This window comes from Cherax quadricarinatus, chromosome 34 (genome assembly GCF_038502225.1).
Source record: "Cherax quadricarinatus isolate ZL_2023a chromosome 34, ASM3850222v1, whole genome shotgun sequence".
NCBI classification, from domain to species: Eukaryota; Metazoa; Arthropoda; class Malacostraca; order Decapoda; family Parastacidae; genus Cherax; species Cherax quadricarinatus.
Genome location: NC_091325.1, coordinates 28493459 through 28513582, shown reverse-complemented (window position 1 = coordinate 28513582; position 20124 = coordinate 28493459). Strand labels below are relative to the sequence as shown.

The 20124-nt window shown below is 40.0% G+C and overlaps 1 protein-coding gene across 2 annotated transcripts in view; it reads left to right on the top strand.

Annotated features, from left to right (window-relative positions):
- LOC128693659 (uncharacterized) overlaps window positions 1-20124 on the top strand; it is a 191092-nt gene that overhangs the window by 36502 nt on the left and 134466 nt on the right. For both annotated transcript variants that reach the window (XM_070091243.1, XM_070091244.1), the window contains exon 2: window positions 17071-17188. In XM_070091243.1, the coding sequence (XP_069947344.1) occupies window positions 17071-17188 (118 nt within the window). The remainder of the gene's footprint in view (window positions 1-17070; window positions 17189-20124) is intronic.

Here is a 20124-nt window from a genome sequence, read left to right as displayed (position 1 = left end):
TTATTAATGTTCTATTATATATTTACATATGTACAGCCACTGGACACGTTTCTAGAACTGCTGCAGTCTGTGGAAGTCCTTGAAACAAGGTATCATGCACAGAGGTACCTTGCATTCCTTGCACATAAACCGAGTGTCTTTGCATCTTTGTTCCCGTCATTTTGTTTGTGCACAGACAACACATCTGTTCTGAGCAAATTTCTTCTTAGTTGCAGGAAGCTGTATTAGGAAGTGATCACCTTCCCTTCTCAAATGCTTGGGTATTTACTGAGGAGTTCGAGGACAGTTTTGTATAGCAGGTGTTGTTACCTGGTACTTCATTATGAGTTGTCTGACAAGACAAACAAATTCACCATACGGTGGTCTGTTGCCAGTCTTTATTTGGTACATATTATATGCATTGAGCATTGAAATGTCCATGAGATGGAAGAAAAGTTTCATGTACCACTTGTAACTCTTACAAACACAATCGACAAAGCCAATCTGCATGTCACATTTGTCAACCAAATGAATGTTTTGTGTATAATCTGTCACTGTTACTGGTTTTCAAATACATTCATTAGTCACACTATTAACTTTGCCACTGTCTTTCATTTTGTTAGGGTGATTAATTGTCAACAATGTGACATCTCGTTTGTTATGCCACTGTAATGCCATGATGTCATTGGCAGTAAACACCTGCATCTCACAAGCACAAGTGCTTGTGTTGAACCTGGGCATATGTTTATGATTAGAATGCACTGTGCCACACACATCCGTCATGTTCACTTGCAAGAAATCACTGAGTAAAGGGCTTGTGTACCAGTTATCAGTATATAATGTATGCCCCTTGCCAAGATAAGGTGCTGTCATGTTTCTCATTATGTCACCTGAGATACCCAATAACATCCTGGTATCTTTCAATGTTTTACTTTCCGTGTATACAATAATATCCAATACCAGGCCACTGTCACAGTTACAGAGTACAAACAGTTTTATACCAAAGCATTTCCTCTTGCTTGGTATATACTGCTTGAACAACAGTCTACTTTGAACAAAATCAAAGACTCATCACTTACAAGATTCTTGAGTGGATAAAAGTACATGTTGAACTTTTGTTTCAGATACATAAAAACATTTCTAATCTTGTATAACCTGTTACTTCTGTCAGGCCTGGTTTTGTCAGAGAAGTGCACCATACATAACAGTAAGATAAACCTGTTCACTGGGATGATTTCATTGAAGGCCGGGGTACAAATTAGCCGATCTGTGGACCAGTATTATTTTATATTGTGCTTTTAGATATGAGGCATAAGCATTATTGTTGCAAAAAGCAAATACATTTCAGCCACAGTTGTTACTTTCCACTGGTGTAATCTTGACTGTGGTGATATGTTCATATTTGCCACGACATCCTACTCCACAAACTTGACCATTACGGTATAAGAGGCCATGCGCTTGCTTATTTCAAATCTTACCTTACTAATAGGTATCAGTATGTCACCATTAAAGACACAGCATCAACAACACAGCCACTTGATACTGGAGTTCCGCAGGGAAGTGTCCTTGGTCCCCTGCTCTTCCTCATATACATCAATGATCTTCCAAACGTATCCCAACACCTGAAACCCATTCTCTTTGCTGACGACACGACTTATGTCATCTCTCACCCTAATCTTGCCACCCTCAACACCATTGTTAATGAGGAGCTGATCAAAATATCGACTTGGATGACAGCCAATAAACTTACGCTTAACACTGACAAAACCTACTATACAGTGGACCCCCGCATAACGATGGCATCGCATAGCGATTTTTCCGCATAACGATTACTTTTATCGCAAAATTTTTGCCCCGCATACCGATTAAAAACCCGCATACCGATTTTCGTCCGAGACGCGTCCAATGTGCCCTCAGCCAGCCTCACATGTGCCGCTCCGTCCCATTGTTTACCAGCCAGCCTCCGCGGTAACATCCAAGCATACACTCGGAATATTTCGTATTATTACAGTATTTTCGGTGCTGTTTCTGGAAAATAAGTGACCATGGGCCCCAAGAAAGCTTCTAGTGCCAACCCTGTGGTAAAAAGGGTGAGAATTAGTATGGAAATTAAGAAAGATTTTGAAGGGTTTGGGGCTAACCCTGAGAAGCCTATGCCAGTTGTGGAATCCATTGTGCCTACTTCAAAGATTAAGGAAATGTGTGCACAGTGGGTTGAACTGCAAACCTTTATAGATGAAAATCACCCTGACACAGCTGTTGCAAGCCGTGCTGGTGACTATTTCAATGACAATGTTGTGGCCCATTTTAGACAAATCGTAAAGGAACGGGAGGTACAGAGCTCTATGGACAGATTTGTTGTGCGACAGAGGTCCAGTGACTCTCAAGCTGGTCCTAGTGGCATTAAAAGAAGAAGGGAAGTAACCCCGGAAAAGGACTTGCTACCTCAAGTCCTAATGGAAGGGGATTCCCCTTCTAAACAGTAAGAAGATAATGCTCTCCCCTCCTCCCATCCCATCAATCATCACCAGATCTTCAATAAAAGTAAGTGTCATTTAATTGTGCATGCCTTTTTCAGTTTGTGTGTATTAAAATTAACATTTCATGTGGTAAAAAAAATTTTTTTTCATACTTTTGGGCGTCTTGCACGGATTAATTTGATTTCCATTATTTCTTATGGGGAAAATTCATTCGCATAACGATTATTTCGCATAACGATGAGCCCTCTTGCACGGATTAAAATCGTTAACCGGGGGTCCACTGTATTATGTTTGGTAGCAGAGAAGGAGATGCGCAAATTAACATTAAGATCGACAACACTCTAATTACCAGACATAATGAGGGCAAATTCCTAGGCCTATACCTTGACAACAACCTGAATTTCAGCACCCATATCCAACACATAACCAAAAAAGTATCCAAAACGGTTGGGATCCTCTCCAAGATACGATACTACGTGCCGCAAACTGCCCTTATCACACTGTACCATTCACTTATATATCCATACCTCACCTATGCTATTTGTGCTTGGGGATCAACTGCAGCAACACACCTAAAGCCAATAATAACCCAACAAAAAGCTGCAGTAAGAATAATCACTAAATCCCATCCCTGGCAACACCCCCCCCCCCACTCTTCATAGATCTAAACTTACTCCCTGTTCAGTACATCCACACTTACTACTGTGCAATCTACATCTACAGGACCTTAAACTCCAATATCAACCTTGACCTAAAACGCCCGGTGGCCTGGTGGCTAAAGCTCCCGCTTCACACACGGAGGGCCCGGGTTCGATTCCCGGCGGGTGGAAACATTTCGACACGTTTCCTTACACCTGTTGTCCTGTTCACCTAGCAGCAAATAGGTACCTGGGTGTTAGTCGACTGGTGTGGGTCGCATCCTGGGGGACAAGATTAAGGACCCCAATGGAAATAAGTTAGACAGTCCTCGATGACGCACTGACTTTCTTGGGTTATCCTGGGTGGCTAACCCTCCGGGGTTAAAAATCCGAACGAAATCTTATCTTATCTTATCTTAACGCTTTCTTGATAGTTGTGACAGAACCCACAGGCATAACACCAGACACAAACATCTCTACGACATTCCCTGTGTCCGACTAAACCTTTACAAAAATTCAATGTATGTCAAAGGCCCTAAAATCTGGAACACCCTACCTGAGAACTCTAGAACTGCAGACACTTTCATCACCTTCAAAACTACCATTAGAAAACATCTTATCTCCCTGATACACTCCATCAACTAGCTACACGAATACCACCTGGTGGTTCACACTTACACTCACTCACCCATTTGACCATAAACAGAAATATTAATCTCAATCTTAAAATAATGAATCCTATGATACTCCAATACTGAAACTATGTACTGTGCCAAAACAAAAGCATTCACATTGCTAAACTCACAAACTAGTATTTAGTCACTTAGCCATAATACCAACTTACCTCATAATTTGTAATATTTTAAAATAAAGAATTAAACAAAGTCTGCCCGAAATGCCTAGCCATGCTAGGCGTTCTAGTGGTACACTCTGTAATCATTATTTAACTACATGTAAACCACACAACAACCAAATTCTGTAAATTCAACATTGTAATCTTTATAGAGAATAAACTTTGAATTTGAATTTGAATTGTGTACTCAAAATACTTGTTACTTTCCCTGACAATAATTTCCATCAAGGGATGGTCAAAGAATATTTCAAAGAATTCCAGTTCATTTGCAGTGTTTCCAAGTGAACATGCTGTTAGTATTCCACTTCGACAGTCATCAAACTGATGGGGAGTGGGAACAAAATTGGAATTTTGCTGCCAATCCCAGATGCAGTTTGCTGATGGATACTAGACATGATAAGCTGGTTGTGGTTGTAGTTGTGGTGTGGTGGTGGATGATGCTCCACTTAGTCTTTGATCTGATGAATCAGCGGCGTGGGTCCCAGCCTGGGCTGGTGAGTCATGCATGGCCGTGGCACTATCACCACCACCAATACAACAACCTACTGATGCCTGTGGTCTATCCATGCCAAGTGTAGCGACATCATCCTCACTTTCACTGTCTATTCCTGGTGTAGGGCCATGGGATGTACTCCATTCCCTGGGCACTGCATAAGGAACACTACCTGGGTGCATGCAGTGGCGTATGTACTGACACTTCACTGGTGAATATGATTCATCACTATCACTACTTGAATGATCATCAAGAGCAATAAAATCACAGTCCACATCACTATCATTACTGAAGTCTGAGGCCTGGCCAAGTGAAAATATTAGTTTTCTCTTGCGATGAGGTACAACTGAACGTGACTGAGACGTGCCCACACCAGAGGTAGAAGGTTGAGGATCATCAGGGTTTTCTGCACTGTTTTTGATATCCTGGTCATTGCTTTCAGTCGCTAATTAATCAGATCCATAGAATTCCTCTTCTTTTCCACTTCCATCACAGTCAGAACTATCAGTTAGGAAGAGGAGAGTCCCAATTCACCTCAGAGTGAGAGCTTCCCTGCAGTGAGGCATGGTGAACAAAGCTTACTGAGGCAGCATTCCCATAATGCCATGTGTGTGCCTAGAATTTTTGTTTACAGTGCACACACACCATGCAGACCTGTTCTCTCAGATGTAAGCCTTCCAGCCTTCTTGCGCTAAATTTGATGCTGCTAGAATTTTGGCATAGTTTTACGGTTGGGACCCTCAACATAAAGCCGTAGAACTATGGCACAGACCCTGAAAACAATTGCGAGACAATAATACTGGGCGACTTCAATATCTGTTTTCAGCAGCAAAATAACGGGCTATGCAAAAGGTATGAGCAAATTCTAGGATTAAATAGTTACACTCAACTAATTAATACTCCAACCCGGATCACACAGTTCTCAGCCACCCTAATTGACCACATACTTTGTAACCGCTCTGAGAACATTAGTCAGTCAGGCATCATTACCACAGGTCTTAGTGATCATTTCATCATTTACTGCACCAGGAAAATCACTAGAGATAGGATAGGCCTACACAGGACAATAAAAATGAGGTCAACTAGAAACTACAGTAAAGAAACACTGGTAAATAGGCTACACAATTGTGACTGGACAGAGATAATAAGTTGCACGGACGTAAACGATGCCTGGGAAAAATTCAAAACAATGTTCACTACCATCCTTGATATTATTGCACCAGTTAAAGAGGTTAGGATTAAACGAAGAACTGAACCCTGGATGAATACTGAGATATTAGATAATATGAAATTCAGAGACCAGCTGCTAAAAAGATTTAAAGCAAACAGACAGGATATTGCAGCACTAAATGAATTCCAAAGGGTGAGGAACAGAGTACAGAGACTTATAAAAGGAGCAAAGGCAAAGCACTACTGCTCAAAAATTGAAGAGTATAAGCATAACCCCAGAAAGCTCTGGCAACAACTAAAACAGTTGGGGTATAGCCATAAGCCAGTAGATAGGTCTAACATAGTACTCACTATCGATAATGAGGTATGCCACGAAACAACTAAGGTGGCAAATTGCTTTAATTCATACTACACATCTATTGCATCAACACTAGTAAGTAAACTACCAGCTGCATCAAATACCTTTAACACAGACTCTGATAAGTTTCAAACATACTATACCAATAAAGGGGTAACCCCAAACAGTTGTCAACTAGTAAGTGTATCTCATGACTTTATTCAAAAAGAACTAAGCAGGTTAAACCCAACTAAGAGCACAGGCCCTGATAACATCCCATCTAAGTTCCTAAAAGATGGTGCTTCTGAACTGTCAATCCCTATTGCTCACATAATAAATCTATCAGTCACCACTAATACCGTACCGGAGGGGTTCAAGGAGGCCAGAGTTACTCCTATCTTCAAGAAAAATAGTAGGTCTGATGTAAGCAACTATAGGCCTGTTAGTATACTCAGTATAATATCTAAAATTCTAGAGAGGGCGGTGTATTCTCAAGTAGTTAAGTACCTTAATGACAACAACATTTTCCATAGCTATCAATCGGGCTTTAGAAGATCCTACTCAACCGACACCTCCCTTATTAATCTGATGGATTACCTGAGAACTGAAATGTCAAAGGGGAACCTCATAGGTATGGTAACCTTAGACCTGCAAAAGGCCTTCGATACTGTCAACCACAATATATTATGTAATAAACTTCAAGCTATCGGTATAGGTTCTGTAGGCTGGTTTAAGTACTACCTTAGCAACAGGAGACAAATAGTCAAAATCAACAAAACAGAATCAGAACCCCTGCCGATAACATGTGGAGTTCCCCAAGGTAGTATTCTGGGTCCCTTATTATTCTTATGTTATGTCAATGATATGCCTATCAGTGTCAAGTGCAAACTCCTACTGTATGCAGATAACAGTGCTCTGTTAGTGTCAGGTAAAGACCCACAAGATATTGCTAATGTTTTAACACTGGAACTGGAGTCCTGCAGCAAATGGTTAGTAGACAACAAACTATCATTACACCTAGGGAAAACTGAAGCCATTCTCTTTGGCATGAAACATAAAATGAGAAGGGTAAATAATTTTAATGTTCAATGTAATGGGGAGCCCATCACTTTGGTTTCATCAGTAAAATATTTGGGAATCCCCTTTGACCCATGCATATCAGGAGAATTGATAGGGAACAGTGTAGTAAAGAAAGCGAATGCCAGACTGAAGTTCCTGTATAGACAAGCACAGTGTCTACCTACTGAGGCTCGCAGGACCCTATGTCTAGCCCTTATACAATGCCATATGGATTATGCTTGCTCTTCTTGGTACTCTGCCTTGACAAAAAAACTGAAAGATAGACTGCAAATCACCCAGAACAAAATCGTAAGATTCATCCTGGACCTGGGACCAAGAGAACATGTAGGCCAGGATGAATTACAGCAGTTGGATATGCTGAATGTTGAAAACAGAGTAAAACAACTGAAGCTAAATCATGTTTATAAAATTGCTCACAAACAATGTCCAGAATATCTTGCTGTCAATTTTGTCAAGGTTGGGAACCAAAGCAATCATAGTACTAGGGGGAGAGAACACAACTTTGTAGTACCCACAGTCAGTGGCCAGGCTTCAAACACCTTTTATTGTACAGCAATAAAGGAATGGAACAGACTACCCGCACATGTCAAAGCCAGTCATAGCATGAACCAGTTCAAGAAGAGTGCCAAAAGGTGTGATGAATGTAGCTACAGAAAGGGAGAGGAATGATTTTCTATTTTTTAGCTAACATACGTGTAAATTTTACCTTATTCCTAGTAATGACCCTCGTATTGTAGATAGTCTTAATGACCTTGGTGTAGTAGATAGTCTTTTTAGTATGATAATAAGATGTTATCTTCATTGTAGAATAATAAGAAAATATTATAACCTTTATATTATAATAATAAGGTAAAAGGACCCCAATGGAAATAAGTCACTCTGTCTGACTTTTTTGGGTTATCCCAGGTGGCCCGGTGGCCTGGTGGCTAAAGCTCCCGCTTCACACACGGAGGCCCCGGGTTCGATTCCCGGCGGGTGGAAACATTCGACACGTTTCCTTACACCTGTTGTCCTGTTCACCTAGCAGCAAATAGGTACCTGGGTGTTAGTCGACTGGTGTGGGTCGCATCCTGGGGGACAAGATTAAGGACCCCAATGGAAATAAGTTAGACAGTCCTCGATGACGCACTGACTTTCTTGGGTTATCCTGGGTGGCTAACCCTCCGGGGTTAAAAATCCGAACGAAATCTTATCTTATCTTATCTTATCTACACATATGCTGCTATGTATGATAATTCTATGTAACTGTATTTGTGTATACCTGAATAAACTTACTTACTTACTTAATATGGCATCCTCAAGACTAATAAGACACTCTTAGCAATTTTAATGTGTACTTGCATGCCAGCACAGTGCTGACAGACCCATTCAAAGCAGGAGAAATACCAGAGCTGGAGCAAATACAGAGATCATTTACAGCTTGCATTGAGCCTGTAAAATACCTAAACTACTGGGAATGCCTGCAAGTCTTGAACATGTATTCACTGGAGTGGAGGAGAGAGAGATACATGATAATATGTACCTGGAAAATACTCGAGGGCCTGGTCCCAAATCTGCACAGTGAGATATGGGAGGAAGTGTAAAATAAGCCCAGTGAAGAACAGGGGTGCAGTGGGGACAATAAGGGAACACTGTATCAACATCCGGGGTCCCAGACTTTTCAACATCTTACCAGAAGATACCAGAAACATGGCTGGGACAAGTGTAGAAGTCTTCAAGAGGAAACCGGACAAGTATCTTCACCAGGTGCCAGATCAAAAAGGCTGTGATGGATATGTGGGGCAGTGGGCCTCCAGCAGCAACAGCCTGGTTGACCAGGCAAGCACCAGATGAGCCTGGCCCATGGCCTGGCTCAGAGAGTAGACTCTCGAAACTCTTCAAAGGTATATCAACGGTATAGTCCCATTTATTTCTCCCCACTGAAACTCTTCTACCCCCTTCAGCTCTGTTTCACTTAGAGCCAGGACATCTATCTTCTTTTCATTCATAACAACCACAATCATCTGTTTCTTTTCATTCGCACAACGTCCATGCACATTCAGACTTTCCACTTTGACGGTTTTCTTCTTTTTCTGTTTTAGTAAGTTATATGGGAAGAAGGGTTACTAATCCATTGCTCCTGTCATTTTTGTTGACTTTTACGACACGTATGGCTTACGGAGGAAAGATTCTTACTCCACTTCCTCATGGATATGAAAGGAAAAGTATTACAAACAAGAACTGTTATGAAGAAATCAAAGAAAACTCGGATGAGTGTGTATACATAAATGTGTACATGCATGTGTAGTGTGACCTAAGAAGTAGCAAGGTGTACCTAAAATCTTGCATGTTTATGAGAGGAAAAAGACACCAGCAGTCCTACACATGAAATCACAGCTTCCCTATCTTCATCAACATTTAACAATTCCTCAAAATATTCCCTCCATCTTCCTGATACCTCTTGACTCACCATTTAATACCTCTCCTGTCCTGTTTTTAACTATGAAATCCATTCATTCCCAAGGCTTTCTCAACTTATTATTCTCACTCTAAAACTTTCTCTTATTTTCAGCAAAATTTGTTGCTAACATCTCACCCACTCTCTCATTTACTCTCTTTTTACATTGTTTCACCACTCTCTTAACCTCTCTTTTTCTCTCCATATACTCCTTCCTCCTTTAATCACTTCTATCAGGTGGCTCTGGTGGCCTGGTGGTTAACGCTCTCGCTTCACACGGCGAGGGTCTGGGTTCGATTCCCAGCCAGAGTAGAAACATTGGACGTGTTTCTTTCCACCTGTTGTCTATGTTCCCCATCAGTAAAATGGGTACCTGGGTGTTAGTCGACTGGTGTGGGTCGCATCCCGGGACACTGACCTAATTTGCCCGTAATGAAGAGCATAACAAGGGAGTTTCTATATAGTAGTATGTCATTGTTGTCAGCTAGGACTGTATACCTTGTACATGTACTTGTAGTAAATAAAGATATTATAATTATTATTATATAATTTATTATCTTGTAAAAACCTCTCATTTGCTAACTTTTTCTCTCTTACTACTCTCTTTACATCATCATTCCACCAATTGCTCTACTTCCCTCCCGCACCCACTTTCCTGCAACCACAAACTGCTGAACACACTAACACTACATTCTTTAACCTACCCCATACATCTTCGACCCCAATGCCTATACTCTCACTAGCCCATCTGTCCTCCAACAGTTTTTTATATCTTACCTTAACTGCCCCCTCCTTTAGTTTATAAACCTTCACCTCTCTCTTACTTGATGCTTCCATTTTCCTTGTATCCCAACTACCTTTTACTCTAACTGTAACTACAAATAAAAAGTGATTTACTATACCTTTGGCCACTTTATAAACATGTACATCCTGAAGTCTACCCAACAGTCTTTTATCTTCCAGAATATAGTCCAACATACTACTGTCATTATGCCCTATATTACGTATTGTATACTTTTTAATCCTCATTCTTAAAATAAGTGTTACCTAGAACCAAACCCCTTTCTATACAAAGTTCAGTCAAATGCTCCCAATTATCATTTGCACCTGGCACCCCAAATTTACCTACCACACCCTCTCTAAAAGTTTCTCCTACTTTAGCATTTAGGTCCCCTACCACAATTACTCTTTCACTTGGCTCAAAAGTTCCTACACACTCGCATAACATCTCCCAAAATCTCTTTCTCTACACCCCTCTCTTCTCCAAATGCATACACACTTATTATGACCCACTTTTTGCATCCGACCCTTATTTTAATCCTCATAATCCTTGAATTTATACATTTACAATCCCTCTTCTTTCTCCCTTACTGATCTTTCATCATTATTGCTACCCCTTGCTTAGCTCTAACTTTCTCAGATACTCCTGACTTAATCCCATTTATTTCTCTCCACTGAAACTTCCCTACCCCTTTCAGCTTTGTTTTGCTTAAGGCTAGGACATCCAACTTTTTTCATTCATAACATTAGCAACCATTTCTTTCTTATCATCCTACATTCAAACATCCCAGTTTTATAATTTTTTTTTTTTTTAGTTTACCTGGAGAGGGTTTCGAAGGTCAATGCCCCCATGGCTCTGTCTGAGAGTAGACCTCGTGGTGGATCAGGGTCTGATCAACCACGCTGTTACTGCAGGCCAGGTACTGACTTTAGGTGCCTGTCCAGTGCCTTCTTGAAGACAACAAAGGGTCTATTGGTAATCCCCCTTACGTATACTGAAAGGCAGTTGAACAGTCTTGGGCCCTGGACACTTATTGTGTTGTCTTTCAGTGTACTCGTGGTGCCCCTGCTTTTCACTGGGGCAATGTTGCAACTCCTGCTGAGTCTTTTGCTTTCACATGGAGTGACTTCCATGTGCAAGTTTGGTACCAATCCCTCTAGAATTTTCCAAGTGTATATTATCAAGTATCTCGCCTGCGCTCCAGGGAATACAGATCAAGGGCCTTCAACCGTTCCCAGTAATTTAGGTGCCACATCATAGTTATGTGTACCATGAAAGTTCTTTGTACACTCTCCAGGTCAGCAATTTCCATTGCCTTTGAGTGGGCGGTTAGTATACAAGAGTATTCCAACCTAGAGAGCACAAGTGATTTCAAAAGAAACATCATGTTCTTGGCATCTATAGTTTTGAAGGTTCTCATTATCCCTCCTATCATTTTCCAAGCATATGTGGTAGATACATTGTTGTGGTCTATGAGGGTGAGATCCTCTGACATTATCACTCCCAGGTCATTCACATTACTTTTTTGCTATACTGTATATTTAGAATTTGTAATATACCCTCATATATTTTTAATTTCCTCAAGTTTTCCATTTTCGAGTAGTTGAAATTTCTCTTCATTGATCTTTTTATTGTTTTGAGTGGCCCATTTGAAGATTTGGTTGATGTCTGCTTGGAGTCTTGCAGTGTCTTCAATGGAGGTCACTGTCATGGCAATCTGGGTGTCATCTGCAAAGGAAGACACGGAGCTATGGCTTACATCTCTGTTTATGTCACGGATGAGGAATAGAATGGGAGCAAGTACTTGTGGAACAGCTTTTCACCATAGCTGCCTCAGACTTTACTCTGTTTACTATTGCTCCTTGTGTTTCATTTGTCAGAAAGTTATAGATCCATTTACCAACTTTTCCTGTTATTCCTTTATCATGCATTTTGTGCTCTATTACACTATTGTAGCACTTATTGAAAGCTTTTACAAAGTTTGTGTACAGTAGGGCCCCACTTTACAGAGTTTCGCTTTACGGCATTTCGCTTTACAGTGTTCCGCTAGTACGGACATTTCAAATTATGATCAACACTTGCTATACGTCTCCCCCACTTGACTTTCTAATACGGTGACCGCGCCCCACCCAGTTTGTTTACAATCTCCGTGAGGTTCGTGAGCATCGCGTCTCTTCATCACCCTCACCCTGAAAAGGATGTTGCAAGCCATATCGGCAACTTGTACAGTGACAGAGTCTTGGCCCATTTTAGGGAAGTTTTAAAGAGACGCCAGAAACAGAGTTCTCTGGACACTTTTTTTTTGCGATACAGGACTCCAGTGACTCTAAAGCTGGTCCTAGTGGCATTAAGAAGCAGAGAAGAGAAGTATGTAACCCCCAGAAAAGGACTTGGTACCTGAGGTGTTGATGGAAGGGGAACAGTAGCTAATCCAATCTCTCTCCTCCTTCAGTCTTCCATACACTAAGAAGAATTGCCAATAAAGGTAAGTGTTATGCTGTTAATGTTTCATTCATCATGTCCCATTGTATTGCTTATGTACTACATCTATATTTCATGTAAAAAAAATTTTGTTTTAATACTTCTGGGTGTCAGGAACGGATTAATTGTATTTACATTATTTCTTATGGGGAAAATTGATTCAAAAATCATATTTTTCGATAATCGTCGCACTTCCAGGAACGGATTAACAGCTATAAACGAGGGACCACTGTATATGTTTGAACCGTTTAGGGGTTAGTATAGAGAATAAATTATAAATATACTAATTATATATTTCCTGTATTGCATGCAAGCATGCAACATACTAGCTCAGTAACTTGTTGAAACTTAGCTTTAAATGCTATAGCTGTTCCATTCTGTTTTTTTTATTTTATTTATTAAAGGACAAAACTTGAAAAAGGAAAGAATGAGGTTATATTTTTGTGAAAAGATTATCAAATCTATAGTAAAATGATGTAAAAGTTTACCACTCTCTACCTGTCTAAAATTAAGTTGTCTTTAACCCGTAAACGGTCCGAACGTATATATACGTTTTTTCAACATTTGAAAGTATGTAAAAAAGTAGATCTTCTTTTTGTTTTTTACATTTGAAAATGTGTAAAAAAACTTTGATCTACTTTTTTTTTTTGTTATTGAAAATATGTAAAAAAAATGTAGATCTACTTTTGTAGCACTACACATGTGAATGTAGATCTGCTTGGACCGTTTACGGGTTAAGTATAAGGTTAAGTCTGCCTGAAATCTCCCAGTATGATAGTGGCTTTCTTTGTACCAAACAATTTATGAAATGTAAACAAAACTAATGTAAACAAACATTGTAACCTTTGCAAAGAAATATGTACTTTTATTTTGTCAAGAAACTATAAAAGAAAATCTGAATCGGAAACATCTTTCTCTGCTAGTTCTAAAATCTGAACTACATCCTTATTTATTACTAAAAAAATTAAGAGTTCAATCTACAAAAAAGAGAAAAGCAATTGAACATCTACAACAACTTAATAAATGATCATTTTAAAAGAAATGAACTTGGATACATAACCTTCTTTTTCCAGATTTATACTCTATACAATTTAAATTTATTAGGAATCAGAGTCTATACATTTTTACTGACTCTGACTCCAGCAGTCCAAGAGTTGCTTCCAACTCTGACTCAGAGCTCCGCAACCCTGGTTTCTGAGGCGGAAAGAAAAGGAAGTAATTCTGCAGAATGTAAAACGTTAAGCAAGTTTCTGTTTTTCAGTACTAAACAGTAGTAACACTATGTTTCAAAGGTTATTTGAATTGGGATTACTGTGCATTCTGGCAAAGCAGCTATTGAATGAATGAGGATTTTTCTTTTTTTTTCGGGGGGGAGGAGGGTCACCTTTCCTTGGTGAAAGACATCCTTTGCATTCAAAATGAATATTGTGAGGGTATATGAACAAACAGGAATTAATAAATTTTTTCTTTTTTTTTTCTTTTATTATCACACTGGCCGATTCCCACCAAGGCAGGGTGGCCCGAAAAAGAAAAACTTTCACCATCATTCACTCCATCACTGTCTTGCCAGAAGGGTGCTTTACACTACAGTTTTTAAACTGCAACATTAACACCCCTCCTTCAGAGTGCAGGCACTGTACTTCCCATCTCCAGGACTCAAGTCCGGCCTGCCGGTTTCCCTGAACCCCTTCATAAATGTTACTTTGCTCACACTCCAACAGCACGTCAAGTATTAAAAACCATTTGTCTCCATTCACTCCTATCAAACACGCTCACGCATGCCTGCTGGAAGTCCAAGACCCTCGCACACAAAACCTCCTTTACCCCCTCCCTCCAACCTTTCCTAGGCCGACCCCTACCCCGCCTTCCTTCCACTACAGACTGATACACTCTTGAAGTTATTCTGTTTCGCTCCATTCTCTCTACATGTCCGAACCACCTCAACAACCCTTCCTCAGCCCTCTGGACAACAGTTTTGGTAATCCCGCACCTCCTCCTAACTTCCAAACTACGAATTCTCTGCATTATATTCACACCACACATTGCTCTCAGACATGACATCTCCACTGCCTCCAGCCTTCTCCTTGCTGCAACATTCATCACCCATGCTTCACACCCATATAAGAGCGTTGGTAAAACTATACTCTCATACATTCCCCTCTTTGCCTCCAAGGACAAAGTTCTTTGTCTCCACAGACTCCTAAGTGCACCACTCACCCTTTTCCCCTCATCAATTCTATGATTCACCTCATCTTTCATAGACCCATCCGCTGACACGTCCACTCCCAAATATCTGAATACATTCACCTCCTCCATACTCTCTCCCTCCAATCTGATATCCAATCTTTCATCACCTAATCTTTTTGTTATCCTCATAACCTTACTCTTTCCTGTACTCACTTTCAATTTTCTTCTTTTGCATACCCTACCAAATTCATCCACCAATCTCTGCAACTTCTCTTCAGAATCTCCCAAGAGCACAGTGTCATCAGCAAAGAGCAACTGTGACAACTCCCACTTTATGTGTGATTCTTTATCTTTTAACTCCATGCCTCTTGCCAAGACCCTCGCATTTACTTCTCTTACAACCCCATCTATAAATATATTAAACAACCACAGTGACATCACACATCCTTGTCTAAGGCCTACTTTTACTGGGAAATAATTTCCTTCTTTCCTACATACTCTAACTTGAGCCTCACTATCCTCGTAAAAACTCTTCACTGCTTTCAGTAACCTACCTCCTACACCATACACCTGCAACATCTGCCACATTGCATCCCTATCCACCCTGTCATATGCCTTTTCCAAATCCATAAATGCCACAAAGACCTCTTTAGCCTTATCTAGCCTTATATATGTTTCACTGTAAACACCTTGTCCACACACCCCCTACCTTTCCTAAAGCCTCCTTGTTCATCTGCTATCCTATTCTCCGTCTTACTCTTAATTCTTTCAATAATAACTCTATCATACACTTTGCCAGGTATACTCAACAGACTTATCCCCCTATAATTTTTGCACTCTCTTTTATCCCCTTTGCCTTTATACAAAGGAAACTATACATGCTCTCTGCCAATCCCTAGGTACCTTACCCTCTTCCATACATTTATTAAATAATTGCACCAACCACTCCAAAACTATATAAGAGATAAGATAAGATAAGATTTCGTTCGGATTTTTAACCCCGGAGGGTTAGCCACCCAGGATAACCCAAGAAAGTCAGTGCGTCATCGAGGACTGTCTAACTTATTTCCATTGGGGTCCTTAATCTTGTCCCCCAGGATGCGACCCACACCAGTCGACTAACACCCAGGTACCTATTTGCTGCTAGGTGAACAGGACAATAAGTGTAAGGAAACGTGTCGAAATGTTTCCACCCGCCGGGAATCGAACCCGGGCCCTCCGTGTGTGAAGCGGGAGCTTTAGCCACCAGGCCACCGGGCCACCTGCTTTTAACATTTCTATCTTTATCCCATCAATCCCAGCTGCCTTACCCCCTTTCATTTTACCTACTGCCTCACGAACTTCCCCCACACTCACAACTGGCTCTTCCTCACTCCTACAAGATGTTGTTCCTCCTTGCCCTATACACGAAATCACAGCTTCCCTATCTTCATCAACATTTAACAATTCCTCAAAATATTCCCTCCTTCTTCCCAATACCTCTAACTCTCCATTTAATAACTCTCCTCTCCTATTTTTAACTGACAAATCCATTTGTTCTCTAGGCTTTCTTAACTTGTTAATCTCACTCCAAAACTTTTTCTTATTTTCAACAAAATTTGTTGATAACATCTCACCCACTCTCTCATTTGCTCTCTTTTTACATTGCTTCACCACTCTCTTAAACTCTCTCTTTTTCTCCATATACTCTTCCCTCCTTGCATCACTTCTACTTTGTAAAAACTTCTCATATGCTAACTTTTTCTCCCTTACTACTCTCTTTACATCATTCCACCAATCGCTCCTCTTCCCTCCCGCACCCACTTTCCTGTAACCACAAACTTCTGCTGAACACTCTAACACTACATTTTTAAACCTACCCCATACCTCTTTGACCCCATTGCCTATGCTCTCATTAGCCCATCTATCCTCCAATAGCTGTTTATATCTTACCCTAACTGCCTCCTCTTTCAGTCTATAAACCTTCACCTCTCTCTTCCCTGATGCTTCTATTCTCCTTGTATCCCATCTACCTTTTACTCTCAGTGTAGCTACAACTAGAAAATGATCTGATTTATCTGTGGCCCCTCTATAAACATGTACATCCTGAAGTCTACTCAACAGTCTTTTATCTACCAATAAATTTTAATAGCTAATTATTAAACTTATTTTCAGAAAGCCTAAAATGTTGACATCAACTCCACTGAGAGATAAAAATGAAGCATCATCAACACTACCAGCATTTACCCCAATTAGAAAATATAGGAAATCCATTACCTATTCCCATAAGAAAGTGAGTATATTACTGAAATATTTTCCTTGTGCTTAGTGTGTATATTTTATTGAAGCAATCATATAAGTTTGAGGAGGTTGACTTATGTCATCCTCTGACTTGTTTCTTGTTATAGATAATATTCAGTTCAGCATGATATAGTAGCTACCTCAAACTTTGGGAATTAAATTTTCATGATTGTTCCTTGAATAATTCAGATCAGTAATTTTTGGATACTAAATAAAAATAAAATTTTACTAGTGTACTGCAAGTGCCATTGATAGAACTCCTTAACTGTCCAAATTTAGCAGGAGAAAGCTAGTAGACCTACATGTGAGACAATGGGTCTGCATGATCATTGTGCTCAGTATAAAAAGAAAAAAATATCTTGCAGCATGCAGTGCATAATGAGAGAGAAAAAAAACTCTAACCATGCTCTTGGTTTAAAATGCGGACTTTGAGGTGTATATTTGTATGGTATTTATGGTTGTATTCTCGTTTTCTTGGTCTCATTTGATAGAATGAAGAAAGTGAAACTATTTTTATTTGTTTCACAATGGGTTCAAGTAAACCATGTCCTAAATGAAACAAGCTGGAAGATATCCTAAACAACACGGATCCGAACATTTGCCTTGAAAAAATGAATTCTGTGGTTCTTGAGATCTGCTCAAGACACATTCCATTAAGAGAAATAGAGAGAAGATGTAAACTAGAAATAGAGACGTTTCCTATCTAGAGAAAGGCGAAGAGTCACAGAGCTGCTGAGTGGGGCCAATACATGTATACTGTATCTGAAATATGAAGGGAGGCACTAGTCAATGAAATTGTAATTTATATATTTTTTTATGTTCTGATAATTACAATTTATAATAGTTCTTGTGATTTCATAGCCAATCTTTGTTCTGACAATAATATTAGGTACTGAAATAGTACTCAAATAGTCACAATCACATTGACTGGTAAACATTTTCACCTGCCTGGGTCATTTACTATTGTCTAGAAATACATTCAAAGTATTTATGGGTCCCAGCAATGTTTTAGACACACTGGAGTATATATGAAACTCCTTGAAGCATGGAGTTATGAAAAGCATCCCTATACTGTTGACAGCCCAGTGACACTTGATAAATGAGTGCTCAGGGAACCTTGCTTTATTTGTTTTCACTGTTACACAAATGGCACTAAAGCTAACCTATGACACTGAGCTTGACTCTATCATCATTACTGATTCTATGTCATCATTGAAGGCTCTTGACTCATATAATGACTCCAACAACATGCTCATTGGGGAAGCCAGGTATAGATACTCAAAAATTAGGGACAAAGGAATTAATGTACAATTGCTATGGATCCCATCACACATTGGATTACTCCTTCATGATAAAGTTGATATGTTAGCCAAGAAGAGTACCCAGAAGGAGAATGTAGAATATAACTTTGGTATAACTGTGTCTAGCATTAGGAATAATATTAGGAGAGAAGTAAATAATGAAAATGATTGTTATAGGAATGCAGTTAGAAGCCTGAGTAGATCTATAACCCACTATGATAACATGAACGTAGATAAGTATGTTTATGGAGCAACTTGCAATGTGAACAGACTGACTGATGTTGTAGTGGCCAGGCTTAGGCTTGGTTACAAGTACTTCTGGCAGTTTGGGAGACACACAGATGATGATCAAACTAAATGTAAATTATGTGATCAGGCATATGGTCACTCTCTTGAACACTATGTGCTTAATTGTCCACTTATTGAGGAATACAGAGACACACAGTATAATAACCTATGTGACATGTCAAGATATCTTATTAATGAAAATAAGATACCAGATATACTAAGCAAATTTCCTAAAATTGCTTGTAACAGATAAGTGAACTATAGATATATAGATATAAATCCATATGGATTCCTGTTAACCCTTTGGGGCCTAGTTTTACAGTTTAATACAGTTTAATATGTTTATTATGCACCCCATACCCATCCTGTGGGCGGTAGTCAAAAGATTACAGAGGTACATAATGGGTCCAGGGACTGGGCCTCAAAGTTTTGATGGCTGAGCAAGTTACAGAGGTAATGAATTCACAATTTACAAAGGTAATGAACTCCAGGTAGGTCTAGTCACAATCATGACAAGTTACAAAGGTATTAACAGATTATAGAGGTACACAATGGGTCCAGGGACTGGGCCCCAAAGTTTTGATGGCTGAACTAGGTACAAGGTAATGAACTCACAAGTTACAAAGGTAATGAATACTGTAAGAATGGTTACTTGCGTTTATACATGGCTACAATCATGAACAAATTTTAGAGTAATGAGCAATTCACACTTCCACACCCGGTCACAACTGTAGTGAGTTATTGGTGCAAATATTGATTGTTGAGTCACACACACACACACACACACACACACACACACACACACACACACACACACACACACACACACACACACACACACACACACACACACACACACACACACACACATAAACACATACACATACACACACACACACAAACACACACACACACACACACACACAGCGAGCGCGCTAGTCACGCCGTCGGTGCTCCGGGGATTTAAGTGTTTTTGAGGGCTACTAAGTGTTCTGCAAGGGTTGCTAAGTGTGTCAGGGTAGTCAACAATCCTAGAAGTGTTTTTTTTAATTGCCTGAGCCACACAAGTGTGGGGAGAGCCACAATTTTGAAAGTGATCTGGAAAATAAAAGCGTTGTGGCGCAGGCTAGTGTGAAGGCGGCGTTGCCAAGTGTCACCCAAGAAAGGTAATAAAGTGAAACAATCGTGTGACCAGTGAAAGAAATACAGTGAATAGGGTACATTATTAACGAGAAGAAATTGAGGTGGATCTACGCCAGGACGTACATCGAGCTGGATCTACGCCAGGACGTCACATCGACCTGGACAATCTACACTGCTACAGCTGCACTACAAGTAC